At 38.5% G+C, this 18,617-nt stretch overlaps 1 protein-coding gene across 1 annotated transcript; it reads right to left on the bottom strand.

Moving 5' to 3' along the window:
- Nucleotides 1-2,105: 2,105 nt before the first annotated feature.
- On the bottom strand, nt 2,106-14,319 carry LOC139715367 (transmembrane protein 33-like). The gene is made up of 8 exons (XM_071626941.1): nt 14,212-14,319; nt 11,638-11,848; nt 9,220-9,314; nt 7,889-8,076; nt 6,625-6,692; nt 5,322-5,455; nt 3,868-3,951; nt 2,106-2,256 (listed from the first exon to the last, which is right to left on the bottom strand). The coding sequence occupies exons 2-8, from the start codon at nt 11,788-11,790 to the stop codon at nt 2,106-2,108; spliced, it is 873 nt and encodes a 290-aa protein (XP_071483042.1). The 5' UTR covers nt 11,791-11,848; nt 14,212-14,319.
- Nucleotides 14,320-18,617: the final 4,298 nt, after the last annotated feature.

Below are 18,617 nucleotides of genomic sequence, written 5' to 3' on the forward strand. Positions count from 1 at the left end.
ATATTTTCTATGAGTATCCCCTCGCTTATTGTAACGCCTGCAAGTATGTCCGTGGGTCTGCGAGTTCAAAAGGTGATACCTAACATTGAGATTTGCATAAAAAGTTATAGAACTACGTAATCGAATACAATCGGTAACACCAGACTACTAGTTTTTTTATCAAGGCGCTTGTAATTTCAGGTATTCAGGGACTGATCCTTTTAATTCAGTATCTCTGTATGAGAGCAACCTCACACTCTCAGATTTCTCAGAGATATTACTAATGGAATAAACTACAATGTCAGATATTCACATTGTTGTGTACAGATACACTTAATCTCCCAAAACTGGTTTGCAACCACCTGAAATGAGCTCATGTTGACCAAGCAGTCAACACCATTTGCAGCGTGCACTGTGAAATGTGCCTGATTGTCTACTGTACTTTTGAAGCTCTGACATATCTCACTGGAGAATAGCTCTTCTTTGGAAGAGATGTGCTGAAGATGGCTTCCAGAAGAAAGGGAATACCCCTACTTCAATAATTCAGTAATGAAAATGTTTGATGATGTTTATCTGTGGTCCTACAAATGCCAACCGTGTCATGATTTCTAATCAAAATTGGGAGACATGCAAAGAGCACTTAGTCCTCTGCAATGTCAAGTCTCAAGTCTTGTAATCAGGTGAGCAAATGCATGTTTAGTATAGGCTGTCATGCACAATTCAGGGTTACGGTAAGTTAGGGCAAGGAGGTTTAAGAGATGGAGTTCAAACTGGCTGTAATTATTCAAACAGATGTCATTTTTTCTATTGATGCATAAAAGAATTCCACAGGTGCTCTTGTGCCTTTGATAACCGGGGTTCCATGCCGCCGTCTTTTTGAGCAATCTAAAGATTCATTTTACACTCTAACTTAATATCACCTATATTCTGTTTGTTTATTTGTTAAATAGAATGAATGTTTACTTAATGATAAATCATATAAAACAAAAGTAAATCCCGTCCAGGATTATGTGCAAAAGTGTAAACCTGAGCTGTATGTCGGGAAAATATTTGAAACTGTAACCTCACTACAAAGCCGATTTTATCATCTTTCCGATCACTTCCGATAAATGAAACTGAAATAGTATAATTTTCAAATATAGTTCTTTATCTATTTATATGTTAGATTAGTGTAAAGTCATGTAAATTCGAGTAATTTTGATTTTTATTTCATAAATTTTTGAACATTTTTTATTCGCACATCCCCATGTCTGTACATATATGTATCACTTAATTTTGTAAGAAGGGATGGCAAAAAGTAATTACCATCATAAAGACATACTGTATCTTCCTTTGAGAGTGACTAGACCTAATCGTGATGCAATGACACATGAATCAGTTGTCTTCCTATTTGTGGGGCAGCTCCAGTTTAGCACATACTTCAAATAATTCTGTGTGGCGGCATGAAACATGGGATCAAAGGGAATGAGACTATTGTTACTCCATTTCTCAAACCTCCTTGGTAAGGGTGAAAAATTTGCGTACATCAATGATAATGAGTGGTCACTGTTTTGGCCACATACCCCATAACCTGGATTGTTCTAATAATGTCTCTTTTTAACACCATGTAAGTTACATTTTTTTTTTGTCTGCCGTGGTCTTGTGCTCCTTGTAACAGATTGAGTCAGCAAAGGTATTTCTATTGTGACATTAGAGCTGTGCAATGGTGTAGAAACTGAGTTGATCTTTAGTTTCACACGGGAGTCAATGTACATTGATGACATCAGCTGTGCACTATCCATTTTTGCTCAAACAATGTTGCACGGCTCAACAGGGACAGCGTGCAATGGCACTTTCAACTGCATGTCACATTATGAGCAACTGACTGATTGTATAGCTAAAATCTTTTTAGGTGTTGTATAATGCGGCATATTCAACTTTCTGGCCTGCCATCTAGTAAAAGTGGCTCTCAAACAGACACTCCAGGTTTGGTAGCACACAATCCTACCAGTGGTGAACATAAGATTGTACATCTGACTTCTATTTGTGCTAGCAAATCTGAAGAAGAAGAAGAAGAAGAAACTGAGTTCATGTATAGCAGAGGCATGATACATCATCCGTTTTGCATCATTTTGCTACTTTCACTACTACTGCTGTGGGGCTTGCTGGTAAGCCTCTGGTGGTGCAAAGCGACTAAGCATCCCGATGCACTTTGTGAGAAAGTTGCTGAGAAAGGTCGGCGTGTTCGGCTGTTGGCAGTACTGCTCTGTCCGTATCCTCAGCTCGTGGAATATTTGCCTGGGACGGGAGCAAACAAAGAGCAGGACACGGATCGATTCAGCTGCAGCGAATTCATTGCGTCTGAGCGTGAAAACTTTACCATCGTCATCATTGTTTTATATTTGTTTTACCCACTCTACTGGATAGGACATCTTTGTTCTTTTATGGCCTTTCTTGGGGCTAACTTACTGTATAAGCTGTTATTTTTGCAAGGGTTTAATTTTCATAAATTTCTCAAGTCACTGTTGGACCGCAAATTAAGCAACACACGAAAACGTCGCCACGCGCTACGGTAATGGTGCACTTATGATAGCCTCGGTGTCCATTCATGAAAACAACATCCCACGAAAATGTCAGTGTCCGCCTCATTCGCAAAAATACCTGTATGCGAACATAACAGCTTATACAGTATCTGAGATATGTATCCATGTGGGTGAGACCAGGGCCCTGTTTTATGAAGAGTTATAATTGACTATATAGTTGATTTCTATCATAAGTCTATGGCAGCCTGTGCGGTAAGGAAATCTAAAACGGGGACAAAACGGGGCCCAGGTATCTTAACCCTAACTAGGCCGGGGGGTGGGAGGGAGCCTCCTAGGGGCCTGGGAGGCTCCCCTCCGGCTCTATCATCTACCTAAATAGCAAGCCCGGCCTTGTTAGGGTTAATATTCCCTGCAACTGTCTCATCCAACTGAGAGGTTTGTAGTCTTCTGTAAGCAGTGACCTTTTACCATTCATTGCCACATATGTACCAACATGTTCATAGTCAGCTAAATCTCAAGAAATAAATGATTAAGGACACAAATGGATGTGGCTGCATCACCACTTGAAGGAAGCAGGGAAGATGCTAACATATTGAGAGACCTATGAGAAGAACTGAAAATATATCCTATTAATCACGTTGCAAAACAAACAAACCAAAATAGGAGTTCTAAATTTGTGATAAGATTGACATTTTAAACAATATTTGTCTCTTGCATCTTGCATGCCAATCTTTACAAAAGCTTGCAAAAGATTTGACGAAAATCTCTCTCCAACACAGCGACAAAAGTAATTATCTTGAAAACACAGTTTACGGTTTATGCTAAATATTTCCCGATGTTTTTATTTGTCTGAATTTCGTGAATTTAAAAACATGAAAAAAATATGAACTCTGATAATGGCACGAATGTGACCTGCATCCATACATTTCCCATTGAGTTCTGTACTCCACAACTGCGAATTTAACCACTCGCGAAATTGTTGGGAAGTCCCGACTCGCAAAAATTTAGACTCACTACATATATGGCGTATACAATATTCAATCATGTGCACACAAATTTTGCTTGCATTCACTTTTATTCTGGATAAGCCAAAAATCTATCTGGTTCAAATATTTTAATTAATTCTACCTTAACACAGAGTTGTTGCTTGGTTGGATCTTTTTTTTTGGGGGGGGGGTTGGGAGAATACAGATGTTCAAACATCAAATAGCAAATAAGAGATTTAATAGTTTTTTACTAGACAAATATTTCCAACTTTGATGTGATATGATCAGTGTTTCAACAAAAAAAAACACTGCTGACCCAAAGTTTTACTCTTTCAAGCAAGTCTTGCTACAACGGTATAAAAACATGGAGTTTCTCATACCTGCAGTATGGATTCCGTCTTGATGCATAGCGGAATGTCAAAAACCTGAAGTAGATGATGGGTGCAATCAGACTCACACGACCACTGGAGGAAAAAGAAAAAGGGTTGACATAAAACTTGATTCATTATTCAAATTAATGAATTCTTGCATCAAGTGGTATTCATGGCAACTGATTGACAAATTGCCCTACACTGATGTCAATAAGGATGGATAATCCAGTGTTTTTAGTAGCACTCATGACAAAAGAAATCATGGGCAAACACTCTTAGCAGATTGTAAGATCGAGTCCAACCTAAGTATGTATGCCCATGATTTTTTTTTTTGTATCATGACTACTACCTAAACACTGAATACCAAGTTCTTATTTACATCAATTCATTATGTAACACACTTTCATATACTGTATACGTGGTTTCTTTCGCGGTGGTTTTATTTTCGCGTTTTTCGCGCTTTGAGGTTGAACTGCGAATTTAACATCACGCGAAAATGTTTTGAACCCGTCGCTTGTTAAAACGCCATCATTACTGACCGTGAATTTAAACACACGCGAAAAAGTCGGCACCGATGGAAACCGCGAAAGTTTCTGTACGCGAAAGAAACCACTTTTACAGTATCCAGCCATCTTGGCTATCATGTGATGCTGTACATAATCTGATGACTTATCAATATTTCTGGTAGTGGTCACAAGCATTATAGTCACAAAGGCAACATCATGTATATGGCATGGTAATGACTGCATTGAGAGCAAGCTCTTCCCTTCCCTTCACCTCCCCCACCCCCACCCCCAAAAGTTTTTGTTGTTGTTTTGTGTGTGAGATTTTTGCATCAAAGAATATGCTTGTATATCTTATGGGATGTGTGACAACTTTACTGTCCTTGATGTATGCTGATCAGAGTCAAGAACAGACTTATCCTTTAAAGAAACGACTGAACACAAGCTAATGCATTGCCTGCACCACACAAATGACGAGTACGGCGGGAATGAAGAGCAGATCACATCAACAGGACAGATGTTCATTTCAAATTTGTTTTGTTACTGTGTATTGAGATGCCTACAATGAGAAGAGATATTAGACCACCCATTGAACACAGACTGGTTACAACATTGCCAACTTTGTCCAAACTTGCAAAAATGCCTGATGAAATGTTATTTCCATTTTACTGCTTTCATTCAAGCAAACTTCCTCTAATATGGCAATTTGAAAGCAAACTTCCTCTAACATGGCAATTCATTACTGAAGCCATTGAGACTTTAGGCAATACTTGATGTGAATTGTAATAGCTTCTGTCTTGAATCATCTCATCCTTGTCATATGGAATAAACGTTTGCTACCGTATTTGCAGATTTCTTTCCGTTTCTGTTTGACTGCTCTTATCACAGCAACTGTCCTTGCCTCTCTGTTATGTGACCAAGCCCTGATGCAATGCTACGGTTCCAGCCGCCCATACTCACGTTGCCATCATGAATACAAGAATCGGCATGATGAGGATCTCATCGAATGCGATGAAGCGCAGGATGTCCACCTGGTGGCTGATGACCTTGTCCACCATCCTACGTACAAATGGGACACTGTCTGGTCCGACCATCTGACCACAAAGAACAATAGAAAGAAATTAAATATGCAAATAGCGCATCTGTCAATCAAACGGTTACCATATCACAGTTTGCAAAGAGACTTGTAGCAAGCAAATGGGCCCCGCTGATGGGGCAGGAGTTCTGCAAGTTTTGCCTGCTGATTATTTACTGCCCCCAACTATTGTGGCTCAGTGGATGTGACCACGATTTATCAATCATGAGGTTCCTGGTTCAAGTCCCTTGGCAGCAGCGTTTGCACCCCCAGGCAAGACACTTGAATCCCCACTGCCTCATTCTTTGATAAGACCTACAGCTGTCAGTCTTGTAGCATCTAGCTCAAAATCATTTAAGTGCTCCCATATAGCCATGTGAATTGAATTCAACAAACTCCAACCAAGTTTCCAGGGGGCACAGATCAAGAATGAACCCAAATAATTAATATTTTCTCCTTTTTTCTATTTTTTTTTTTTTTTTTTTTTTTTTTTGGGGGGGGGGGGGGGGGGGGGTTGTTGTTGATGGTTAAACTTGCACCATTGCAGGTTATGGGGTAAATTGGACATTGTATTTGTACCCAGGGTATGTAAATAATGCTAAAAATGCAATGAAAGACGAAACCCACTTCAAATATGAAGATTTTCGGATGTAGCACTTCACTTATTTTTCTTTTTTTTTGTTTCTTGTAAATGTCATTGTCATGTGTTTATAGTTCAAGTGAGCATGTTACTATCAGAACGAATATAAATTACACATTTATACTGAAACCTGATAATAGTCCAAATGAAGACAAGAAAACACTTGACTCCTTGAATACTATGCAACTGATGTAAATTTCACATGTAGAGTGTAGTATAATCTTTTTTGTTTCACCTACACTCTACATAAGAAGTATGTATCAGCACATAAGCCAACAACATCAGTCCAACTGCCTATCAATTGAGAATCTAAATCTATTAATACTTTTAATGTCCACATTGATTTTAAGGAAACTGCTTAGGAAATTAGTCGTATCTCTCAAACTGTCCTTCATCACCACTGCTACAAAATTTAACAAAAATCACATGTGTAACACATAATAGAAAGCATGAAGAGGCATGGAAAGTTTGACATAGTTCAACTTGTCATGAATCACTCTACACCAAGCCAAATTGACCATCTTGTCCAAGATCATAATGTCACTCACATTGGCAAGCTTCTTGGTGAAACTTGATGCATGCAGGACAGCAAAGAGGAACACGGGTGTCAGCACAACTGGATGATTTCTTGTTCAGGAAAATTTGGTACCAAGAAATGATTCTGAAAAGCATCATAATTAACATGTCTGTGCTCTGGCAAATTTCCTGGAAGTTGTAGCGTGCTTTTTGATGCTATCCATGACAAGCGTTGAAACTGGACACCACATCTTCAGAGTTGAATTCATGGCTTTCTAGAGGGACAGATATATGAAAAATGAGACTGCTGTTGTAACACATTATCATTTCTGTTGCCCAGAATGTTTCTAGATTATGACAGAGACACTGCTCACTTTATGTGTCTACACGGCTGGTACGCATAAAATGAGACAATCACAAATTGGTCTATACGTACATTACTTTCAGAAAACACAACAAATTGACATATTGGTACATAACGTAGATTGTCTCTTCTATATGTTTAGAATACATATCCCTTCAATCCTTCCTCCTATCTCCTGTACACACTCTTCTTATTTCTGTGTCTTTGACTGAGTTGGAAAATGTATAAAATGATAAAATAACTTGGCCTTGCTGAAACATGTTTTCTTGATGCCTGGGCAGACAACCTAAATCACAAATCTTAAGCATCTTAGTTGGCCCTAACCAAAAGTTTGGTTGCCCCCGTCCTAATCAAGGGTCAGTTGAGCTGACAGTCAGTGACACTGTAAATATGAATAAAATTACATTTCAATATATCATCTGAAATCATCTGATGGTTGGTCTTTAAATCTGTAGCCTAGTTATTCAGTTAATCTTCTTGGTTTGTATATAGCATTTAATCAGTGAGTCAGGTGGTCATCTAGTTAAAATAGTCAATAAGTCAGTCAGCCTACGACTGTATACGCCGAATATTTCGCGAGGTTTTTATTTTCATGAATGTCATGAGTCAGCTGCTATTCGGGAAATTAAAGACACACAAAAATATTGACTCTAATGCCGATATGAATGTGACATACGCGGATACACTTCTCCATTCAGTACAGGACTCCACGATCACGAATTTAACCACTCGCGAAAATGACGGAAAGTCCCGATTCGCGAAAATTTAGACTCACGAAATATACGGCGTATACAGTACTTGTTTGAAGTTACAGCCTGTCTACTTGCTAGACACCTACTGTATGACCCACAACAGATAACCATGACTGAATTACTGATTAAATAGCAATAACGGATCTCCCTGTTGACAAGCTGCAAGGCAAGAAAGGATACAGGTGAGTGGGTAGCTGTTGATGAAGATGAGCGAGTAGAGGAGATTGTGGCAGGAATCCTCCAGCAGGAGCTGGGCCAGGTACACCCGGTTGAACTGGAGGGGAGGCATGCGCTGGTGGAGCCTCAGGGCGCTGGTCAGGCCGTTGAGGATCAGGGCCCGCTGGTAGCAGCTGAGACTGGCGGCATGGCTAGTGGCGAGGGAAGGGGCGGGGGTTTGATTGGGGATAAGGGGGGAAAATTAGTACACACTGATGATACACTCATAGCAGAGGCTCAGTGCTGACTTGAAGTATAACATTTAAAGGAAAAGTTCACCCAAATACAAGTGTGGTTTGAGTGAATGCAGCAATATTAGCAGAACACATCAATGAAGGTTGAGGAAAATCAGACGATCCATTCAAAAGTTTATGATTTATTAAAGTTTCTGTGCAGCTATCGCTGGATGAAAAGACTACTACAGTTTGTGATGTCACGTATATACAACTATATAAAGAAAATATCTGAGAATTCCACAAAATTTCATTTGTGATGAAAAGTACACATTTCCTTGACTTATTACCTACACATGTTAAAGGTAATATTGTTCCCCCTGTTTTCTGAAAAAGGTAAGTCAAGCACTCTTTCATTTTGCCAGAAATATAAAAATATGTGGAATTCTGTTTATATTTTCTTTATATTGTTGTACGTGACATCACAAACTGCACGCATCAAATATATTACTCCTTCTGTACGTATGACATTTAGTACCACAAGACCTTGGAGTTGGCTTGCTGACTTTGATATTGACTTGCACTACAATGCTGCATTTACCTGAAGCTCATGCGGTCCAAGATAATGATGTTGAATGGAACAGTTACCAGGTAGTCGAAACTGCTTTTAGTAATAGCAACCACCTGTCTTTTAACAACCAAATATTACCCAATGAAACCATAACATTTGCTTCCTTTCAGAGCATTTTACGCACTGCTGAACATGTCTGCAAAGACCATATGCCATTGAAAACAAGATTTGTTATTTTATGTTTTGTTTTTTGTTTTTTATCTGGCCCCCTTTACATGGTGTTTATCAGCAGGTTTGATTGTGAAAGGTTGGTGATTTCTTACAAGCAGAAACTAACGAGTTGTATTGACTTTTTCTTGCCAGTGAGAACAGAACAACTTATCGACACCAATCAATTTGGAAAATACAGCTAACATATAACATATTACTAAGGCTAAAACTGTCTACATCGTATGCATTCTGCCAATAACACATAGCATAGCAGTTATCATAATCTGACTTTCCTGCTGAAGTTTAAATCAGGCGATAATCATAAGGACTATACGACTCACCCAAATAGTGGCAGAATGTACAGAATACTGCACAGGATGGTACCAATCCTAGAGGCCCATAACGCAGCATCCACCTTATATGTCATCAGATAGGTCTGCCAGTGAAAATGTAAAATCAGAGGCAAACTTTCATTTTGTAACATTAAACATAATCTCTCTCATTAGAAATTATACATGCGATGACAACAAATTCATATCAACAAAGAAGTAGATAACTATCACATCATTTTACTCCTAAGGAGAGGCACTGAACATGGTGACATAAAGCCACAGTTTAAAGAAGAGTAATTAGCCCATGATTGGTACAGCGCCATGATTGGTACAGCCTAGTATACAAATAATGACTGCTATGAGGGGCACAGTTAAAATTATGGGCCCAAGGTGATGTGAAAACCATAACCATGCCCGAAGCGAAGCTGAGGGCATGGTTATGGTTTTCACATCACCGAGGGCCTACATAATTTTAACTGTGCCCCGAATATCAAGCAGTCATTATTTGTTTTATATACCGAAAATACAGATTCCGAAATATAGATACCGCAAATATACATTCTAGTCTCTTTTACAGCACTCGTAATCAACGCTGATCGACAGCACCGCGGTCGTATCATTGGTGCGTACATGAGTGATCATCTATGTGTACATGTACAGTGTACGGGGTTGCGACTGTCTCCAAGCCAGTCCGCTAGTCTCTTTTACAGCACGCTGATCAAATGCGCGGCGGTCGTATCATTGGTGCGTACACAATGATCGATCTATGTGTACGGGGTCGCGACTGTCTCCAAACCTATTTACTATCTGTGCCCGGGCCCCGGTCACAGTAACTCAAAAATAGGGCACAGCTATTTTCATGACTCCCCTTTTAACCAATCAGATGAGAGGATTCTAGAAATGAGGTATATAATATTCTTTGACACACTGAAGCTAATAAATAATTCATAGCCTTGTATGTATATCATGTTTGAAAGATGCATCCTGTTACCTCTCAAAATAAACAGTAAAGAGGGCAGCAGAGACCAGTAAAGCTTCAGAAAAAGTTGCATCTTCATGACCTCTCGCCAAACTAGATTTCTAGCTGGAAATTAGCGGGCCAGTAAAGACGCGGTCCTCATTTTGGACCGTTATTTACCAGCTGTTGCGCACTGAATGGTGAATAGTCACCTTTTGTGCAAGTGAAGTTGGTCGTGATGTTCAGTCAACAGCAGCCCGATTACAAATGACTAGTGAGCTCACAGAGATATTTACATGATACTGTCAGCCTTGCCTCCAGACAGCGCTGTGCCGTGATTGGTACAGCTACATGATTCTTATGGGTGATAATGTTGAAGCATGCAAATGAATGAAGTTGTATTACAGCGCATACAAATCATGTGTGTGTACCAATCAATGATGTGCTGTACCAAACATGGCACCAAAGAAGGTAAACATAAAAACCATTTTTTGCAAAATGTCCTAAATAATTTTTACATCTTAAATATGCATTTAGAATGTCATTATATTGACACAAAATGTTCAATAAGATACACTCGAGACCTCATCTCTTTTGGAACTATAGCACAAAAACCCTTAAGTGTACCAAACTTGGGCGCATTACTCTATATCTATTATGTAATATGGCAAGGAGTGCAGCTCATGATTCCCATTCAATTATCTTCTAGATTTCATGTACTCCAATAAGCCAGTTCGCAGTTCCACTTTGCGCATGAGCAGAAAAAAGGCCATTCGGACCAACAGGCATGTTGGTTTTTAAATTCATTTGGATATGCATCTGTGATGTATTATTGCTGTAAAACAAGGAATGTTCGCATGCATTTTTATTTTGCGAATTTCACAACAGCCAAGATTCATGAAATTAAAATGAATGTGAAAGTTCTTGTCTACAATATACGCATTAAATGTTAGAGGCAACTCACAAAAATTTCACGCTGCAAAAAAGGCTGTCGGCTCCAATTTGCAAAAATTTTGTGCCGTGAAAATATCGTGTTTTACAGTATCTTATGATGATTATTCATGTAATCCTTACAAATGCTGCTTGCCAGCACATCCACCTGACAGCAAAAGTGGTATTTGGCAATATCAATACAAAGAGGTTGTTAATACATCCAATGCAAGATAACGAAATGGATACTTCCCCCAAGTGTTTACTGAGGATCATTCTAGTTATCTGGTCTGTGCAAGTTCATTGTTTGTTTACAAGAGCAGGATTGATGAATACCATAAATCGTTGCGTAAAGCTTGGACATCATGTCGCTCTGAAAGCGAGTGAAGTGCCCCTAACCGATTGAGAAAAAAACTACAGGCCAATCGGACCAATGTGCCCATGAGCCAACTCCAAACTGGCTTATTCAGCATGGTACCGGTAGAGGAAATATCAGTTCAATTAACAGTGCCATTACAAACACCCAGAACTCTGCTCACCATAACTTTACTGGCCCCTGACTGCTCTCCGCCAGCAGAGCTTGACCCATCACTGCCATTGGATCCCGATGATGATGAGGATGATGACGTTGTACCTCCGGACTGCGAACTGGTGAATGCAGCATCATCGTTTACTTCCTCTATGGTAGGCATGGTAGCACTCCTTCACGTCTCAAATGGAAGATATCCTGGGAATGATGTGAGGCTCTGTCTTACTAAACAAGATTTGGAACATTCACAATTATGATTTGGAAAATTCACAATCATGATTTGGAACATTCAAAATTATGATTTGGAACATTCACAATTATGATTTGGAACATTCACAATTATGATTCTGTTTGTAAATATAGAAAACCACTAGTGACTATTAGAAAATGTATAACAGCTCTAACTATAACTCTAAAACTGTTGCTTTTTTTGTAGCCATCTATGGTTGAAATCAGTAAGACTACAATAAACATCACTGAGTTTGTGTCAAAATACATGAAAGTTGTTTGGCTAGGTTTGATGGAAAGCTGACATTTACTGCTCCTGGGCCCAGTTGCGAGAAACTCCAAAAAGTACATGCAAGTCTGCCAACTAATTTGTATGCAAAACTTTGCATTTAAACACAAGTCAATTGCGGGAAGGACATTTGACTTCATATGCAAATATCTCAAACACAACTTTGCATTTGATTCTGATTAAACAGAAAATTTGGGGCAACAGACTTTATTTGCATTTGATGTAAATTGCACTGACTTTCCAGCAATGAGTAACTATACACAGCCCTGTCACAGGAAAGCTATTTGGTAGGCAGCAGCCATGCTAGCAATGCAATGCGGTCCCTACCCTGACAATTAATTTATCACATACTGACGTAGACAGAAAAATCCATCTATTGGAGGAGTCTTTTATCATTTTTTTTTTACTTTATTGGCTCTTGAGGGGATTCCGTGAAGCCAGACACAGTCTCCGCAGAACATATCCCCGACAGCCAGATGATACAGACCGATCTTTCGGTCAAATACTGACAGATACACTCACTACTGACACTAGACCCGTTTGCTGGCTAATTTCAGAACGTGCTCCTCTGTATGCCAGGCACACACACATACGCATGCGACAAGTGGCGAGCGAACTTCGTTATTTCTGCTTGCACTCGGCAGAGTTTACTGCAATGATTTCATAATTTATGACCAAAGTTGCATTATCATTGTAAAGCTGACATCACTATGAGTATTCACTGAGAAGCTATCCTTAAAATTCAAAATTTCCTGTGAGTTTATCAGCACTCTCACCATCACCGGTGGCAGTGCAACCAGGTCAGGTTCGACCTCCCGTGCCAAGGTTCGACTAGGTTCTAGAGTAACTGCGTCAGTAAGCGGCCGTGCAGCCGTTCGCGGCAGGTACAACATACACGGTAGTATACAGCTAAACACAGCATTGCACTGTTACATGCACACTACACATATACTAACACACTAGCAATCAACAAAAATCAACCGATTAAATGGGCACGATCTCTGACGAAAGTGAAATTTTCTCACCTAAATGACAACATATCGCATCCAAAATGAAATTTTCGGTACTTCTTAACATAACAGTTAAGAAACAATGGTCCAAGAAACTGGATTTTTTGTCGTTTTCTCGATGTTCATGGATTTTGAAAACATATCTTCACGTAAAATAGAATTTTCGCGAGCCGATGTGGGCCGCCATTTTTTTCGGAAAGTGGATGTTACCATCGAAAAAAAATGAGAAAAACACGAGAAAGACATCAACAACACCGCCAGAATTGCGATCTTGTTTGCGGCCAATGCATGTGCACACGCTATTTTCACGTGCTTTCGCAATGGGAATTGACGCTTACGCAATGTTCGCGAGACATGTGAAGGCGTTCAGCTAAAGATCGCGGAGCACGCGCATATTGCATAGGGATTGTACATCGTGCCGCAAGCAGAAATACTACGTCGCATATCGCCCTTATCGGCGAAAATTGTGCCGGGTTTTGCCCTGGTATTCAAATCATGAAAACTGCGTTGGTCAATGGTAAATTTCTTTCATGAAAACAATTGTGTTAATGAATAATCTTGTCTATGATATATGAAATGGTTGAAAATAATTTGCCTGATCTGTTTACAAGTTGGAAAAACTCTTAACAATGCTTAAACTGCCGCAAACGGGATATTTTACTCTAGGCCTAGAGTCTACTGGTCTAGAGCCTAAAAAATAGTAGATACTAGAGGCAAGGTACAAAAGCACAAGATCTAGCGCCCGTTTGTTTTCCGACTATAAATTTAGTCACGTCAGGCCTAAATGTTATCTGGAGAACGAGGGACTAGATCTACCCTATCCCAAACTCTACGACCAGTTGCAGCTGCTAGCTGCATGCATGCTGTAGTTTGGCATATACTCTACACAACACAAACATCTATAGACGGGACTGTGATTGTTAATTCACCGTGTTTGGCCACGTTCATTCATTTGGAGCTAACCTCACATGCAGCAGAACACATTACTCACACTGGTACCAGTCGCAAAGGAAATACAGGATACAAATGAAATTTCACATTCCCAGACTATACTCACAATTCTAAATATCTTCTGAAGTGATTTAATGTAACGACAGGCCAGGGTGCTTTTCCTCTCTGTACAAGTACTAAAGGGTTTTACAACCACTAAATTCTCGAATCTTCGGGCCGGTGTCACAAAAGTATGGAAGCCTGTAAGGGACTTCGCAAACATCCCGCAATTTAAGTCGGAATTCACAAATAATTCACAAATAATTGTGAAATATTTGTGAATTTGTCTTAGATTTCACAAATAATATACAAGTATTTCACAAAAAATTGTGATTTTTTTCACAATTATTTGTGAATAAATTCAGAAATAAATCGGAAAAAATTTCACAACTATTTCACAAATATTTGTGAATATATTCACAATTTATAGCGCACTTCGTCGCGAATTTCGTCGCGAATTTTTTTCCAACAGCTTAGGCATTCGGCAGTTCGGTCCATGTTTCTGATCTTTGCTGGTACATTACACCTGTATATGCTTCTAACAGAAACACATTAGTCGGTAGTCTCTCTCTCTCTCTCTCTCATACACTCACACACACACACACACACACACACACATATATACTTCTTTGTTTCTCTCCTCTCTCTTCCGGCATGACAGCGACTTAGTGTAGGGATTTGTTCAGGGTTTTTGTTTCGGATAAGTTAGGTTATAGGTCTTTTTGTCTTAGTTTCTTTGTTTCATCCATTTTCAATGTTTATCAGTCAATCGATCATATAAATTTCTTGTATTACGTGTGGGGGAATGCCCCCTACAAGCTCAGCTTTTTAGCATTCCTCCCCATTTCCAACATGTTTCTATATACCTACAAGTTTTCTGTAAATTTATCCTTTACTTTGTATAATGAAATGTATGCACTGTATTCAATTTTTGTAATATATCTATATGTTTTTGTTGGAAATGAAATATAAATGAATGAAAAAAAAAACGGTAGAAGTGGTTAGAAATGTCCCTACCGGACTACAGACGAATCTCAGAATGTATCGAGAGATACAGTTTCTAGCCCAACCATAGTTTCATTCTATACTTTACAAGCAAGGAACTGTGAGATGTCTAGAATTCTATTTTTCTCATGAAGTCAGTGTAATTTCTTTTATTCCAGTCTACTCTACAATGACACCATTATGTATAGTCTAGTCTGTATCATATACAAAGACAAATACACAGACATAAGTAAATGCACACACACACACACACACACACACACACATGCACAAATAAACCACCTCAAATACAAAACAAAAATCAGTGTGACTGCAAACACAGCATTTACACTTGTATGCACAATGAGTCCTGTCACAAAGACATACAACAAATCAGTCAATCCCTTAGAATTCGACACTGCATGAAAATCACATCATATAGATATCACTCTGGAAAAATAAAAATTATTTTGGCATCTTGCATTTAATATAACAGCTCAGCATTCTATGAACAATACACAAAAAAGGTATACAAGAATTCCACTGTTGATCAAGAATAATATAATTTGATATAACTGGTAAAACAAAACAAAACAGAGACATAGTAACACTGGCCACAGTCACACTTGATGGTATCAATGAAAGTGTATTTTTTTTTTAATGCTGTAGCTTTCTGATTGCAATGAGATCACTTGTTGGAGTTTGTTTGATAGCATTTTTATTCCCCATTTCAAATCGATAAGAAACACACTGCTAGAACATTACATAAATCATACATGAATCAAGATTATTAAAAAATGAATGGAATGCCCACTTCAAATTCATTATTGTCATATGATTCCATTCTTTCATGGTGTCTAGTACTGTAGGCCCTACACTTAAAAGCTAAAAAAACATAAAAACTGATGTTTAACATGTATTGCACAAAAATAATACATATTTCATTCCATCCCCTTAATAATTTGAAACAATCAAATTGATTTTTTCAGTCAATATGTGCAGTAAATACTATTCACACTCAATCACCATTTACTCTCACCTTATTATGTTAACAATTAGCTACATTATATACAATGTATCCACGCACGGTTTCATGACATTTGCTTCTGCAATAATTGCTCTCATGAAATGTCTGCACATGAAGCCAAATATTATTAACCCTAACCTTAATCCTAATCGTCGAATCAAACTAATTAAACCTAAATTCCTATCACAATTATCCCTAACCCTAACTCCTTGGAGAAAAAACAAACAAACTGCAGTAACTGTCACAGTCAAATGTTGTATCGCTATCCATGCTTAATCTGTCAAATTACACAATAAACATATAAGCCCTAATTGCTCATAAAATTCACAAGCCTAACTGCATACTAAAATCATTAAGGAGATCAAACTTTATCTAATTTCACATCGAATAGATAAATACTTTCGATAACTTACTGGTACTATAAAATTTATTTTAATTCAAAGAATAACAAAAACAGCCTATGCAGTGTAAATGCATGTCAACCTTCGTTGACCCTCAATATTATCATCACCCGTGCAGCTAAACAAAAATCCTAATACGCCATACACCTCACAATTAGTCCCCATACTATCTTTCCCCATGCAGATTCTTTGGCATGCCCACAGAAAGACCCTCCAAACAAAATAGTCCGCTTTCGACCACACCTGTCAATAATCAGCAAAGTACCAAACATACATTGTAAAGGAAAGACACCTGCAATGCACCCTCCCCGAAACTGAGCACAGCCTGCATGCTTCCCTGCAATGTTTTCTTGTTGCTAATACAATTTGTAACTACACATACCACAGAAATATGCAAGCTATAATTCTCCGTCAAAGGAAAAGTGCATTCCAGCATATCCCCCCTCCCAAACATGGTGTCACCCTAGCAACGCCTTACAGACACGGTCACATGTAGAACTAGAACTATCACTCAATGTGATTAATACCCCACCTAACACTGAGGAAGTTTGCTCAACTTTGTATGCTTTTTATTAAAGAAAAAAAAGTTACCATAGCAATGTATTGTTCAATACTGAATTGTTCAACTATGGCCACATGTATCACATGCATCATAGTCAAGTGCTCAAAACCTGGGGAAGCAAGACAAGTAAATTGGCAGTTTCTGTGATTTTCATTAAACAAAAACACTGCTAACATGGCAACATAATGTTCAACATTAACAAAAATTGAAGTTCGCACAACTATATTATATACCATAGCCGTCACATGTGCCAAATTTCAAGTCAAATGCTCAAAAGCTGATGGAGTAACCTGAAATAATCTTATCCCATGATTTTCATTCAAAATATGCTGCTACCATGGCAACACATTATTCAACAATGATGAAATATTAAGTTTGTACATCTACGTACAAAAGCGGTCACATGTGCCAAATTTCAAGCTACGTGTGTGTATATATCAATACTCAAAGACAAAGGTAGTTAGCTGAATCTACAATATTTTAGTGTGCTTTTTAGTGAAAAAATACCGTTACCATGGCAATGCATTGTTTAACAATGATGAAAGATTGAGTTTGCACACCTTTGTACTATAGCGGTCAAATGTGACAAATTTCAAGCTAAATGCTAAAAGACTGAGGGAGTCAGCTGAATCTGCATTATTTTTGTGTGATTTTCATTAAGAATATGCTGGTACACGTACCATGGCAACACATTACCCAACAATGACGAAAGATTAAGTTTGCACATCTATGTACCATAGCGATCACAAGTACCAAATTTCAAGCTAAGTGCTCAAAGACCTAAGGAGACATCTGATCCACATTATTTTTGTATGATTTTTCATTCAAAATACGCTGTTATCATAGCAACGCATGGTTCAACAATGACGAAAGATTACGTTTGCATATTTACATACCATAGCAGTCACATGTGTCAAATTTCAAGTCATATGCTCAAAGACCAAGGGAGTTAGCAGAATCCATAATATTTTCGTATTCTTTTTAGTGAAAAATGCTGCTACCATGGAAATGCATTGTTCAACATCAGCAGAAGATGTGTTCTGCACATCTGCATACTGTAGTGGTCACATGTGCCAAAATTCAAGTCAATTGCTCAAAAACTCAGGGAGTTATAGGTCGATCAACCCACAATTTTTTTTATGATTGGTATAAAAAACTGCTGTTGCCATGGCAACAGATTTATTCACAAACAAACAAGAGTCTCCAGCACAACTACACATTACATTGATCATATATCCAAAATTTCAACCGTCTGACACTGACCGCATAACTGACCGCCCGACCACCTGACCTCAGAGTGATTCCTAGGGATATATACCCCTATACACACATTGTGTGGGTGGACGTACAATTACATCAGAGATAAAGAGGGACAAGATCACTACCAGGGTATTTCTTTGCCCATATAGTAACAAGGTCACCTGGAATAGCTGTTATTGCTATAGCTTATTTCCATTAGTTCTCTTTTGCAAACATATATATTTGTTTTCTGCCTCCAA

The sequence above is a fragment of the Diadema antillarum genome, unplaced genomic scaffold (genome assembly GCF_040938485.1).
Source record: "Diadema antillarum isolate AM-2024a unplaced genomic scaffold, OU_Dant_1.0 scf00000047, whole genome shotgun sequence".
Classification (NCBI taxonomy): domain Eukaryota; kingdom Metazoa; phylum Echinodermata; class Echinoidea; order Diadematoida; family Diadematidae; genus Diadema; species Diadema antillarum.

What these genes read in the sequence shown, in the direction of transcription:
- LOC139715367 (XM_071626941.1), bottom strand. Translation starts at nt 11,790, where the DNA reads ATGCCTACCATAGAGGAAGTAAACGATGATGCTGCATTCACCAGTTCG. An exon ending in TACATTCTGCCACTATTTGG is followed by an intron (nt 8,077 to 9,219) that starts GTGAGTCGTATA and finishes CCTCGCCACTAG; the next exon opens with CCATGCCGCCAGTCTCAGCT. An exon ending in CAACAGCTACCCACTCACCT is followed by an intron (nt 6,693 to 7,888) that starts GTATCCTTTCTT and finishes GAAATCATCCAG; the next exon opens with TTGTGCTGACACCCGTGTTC.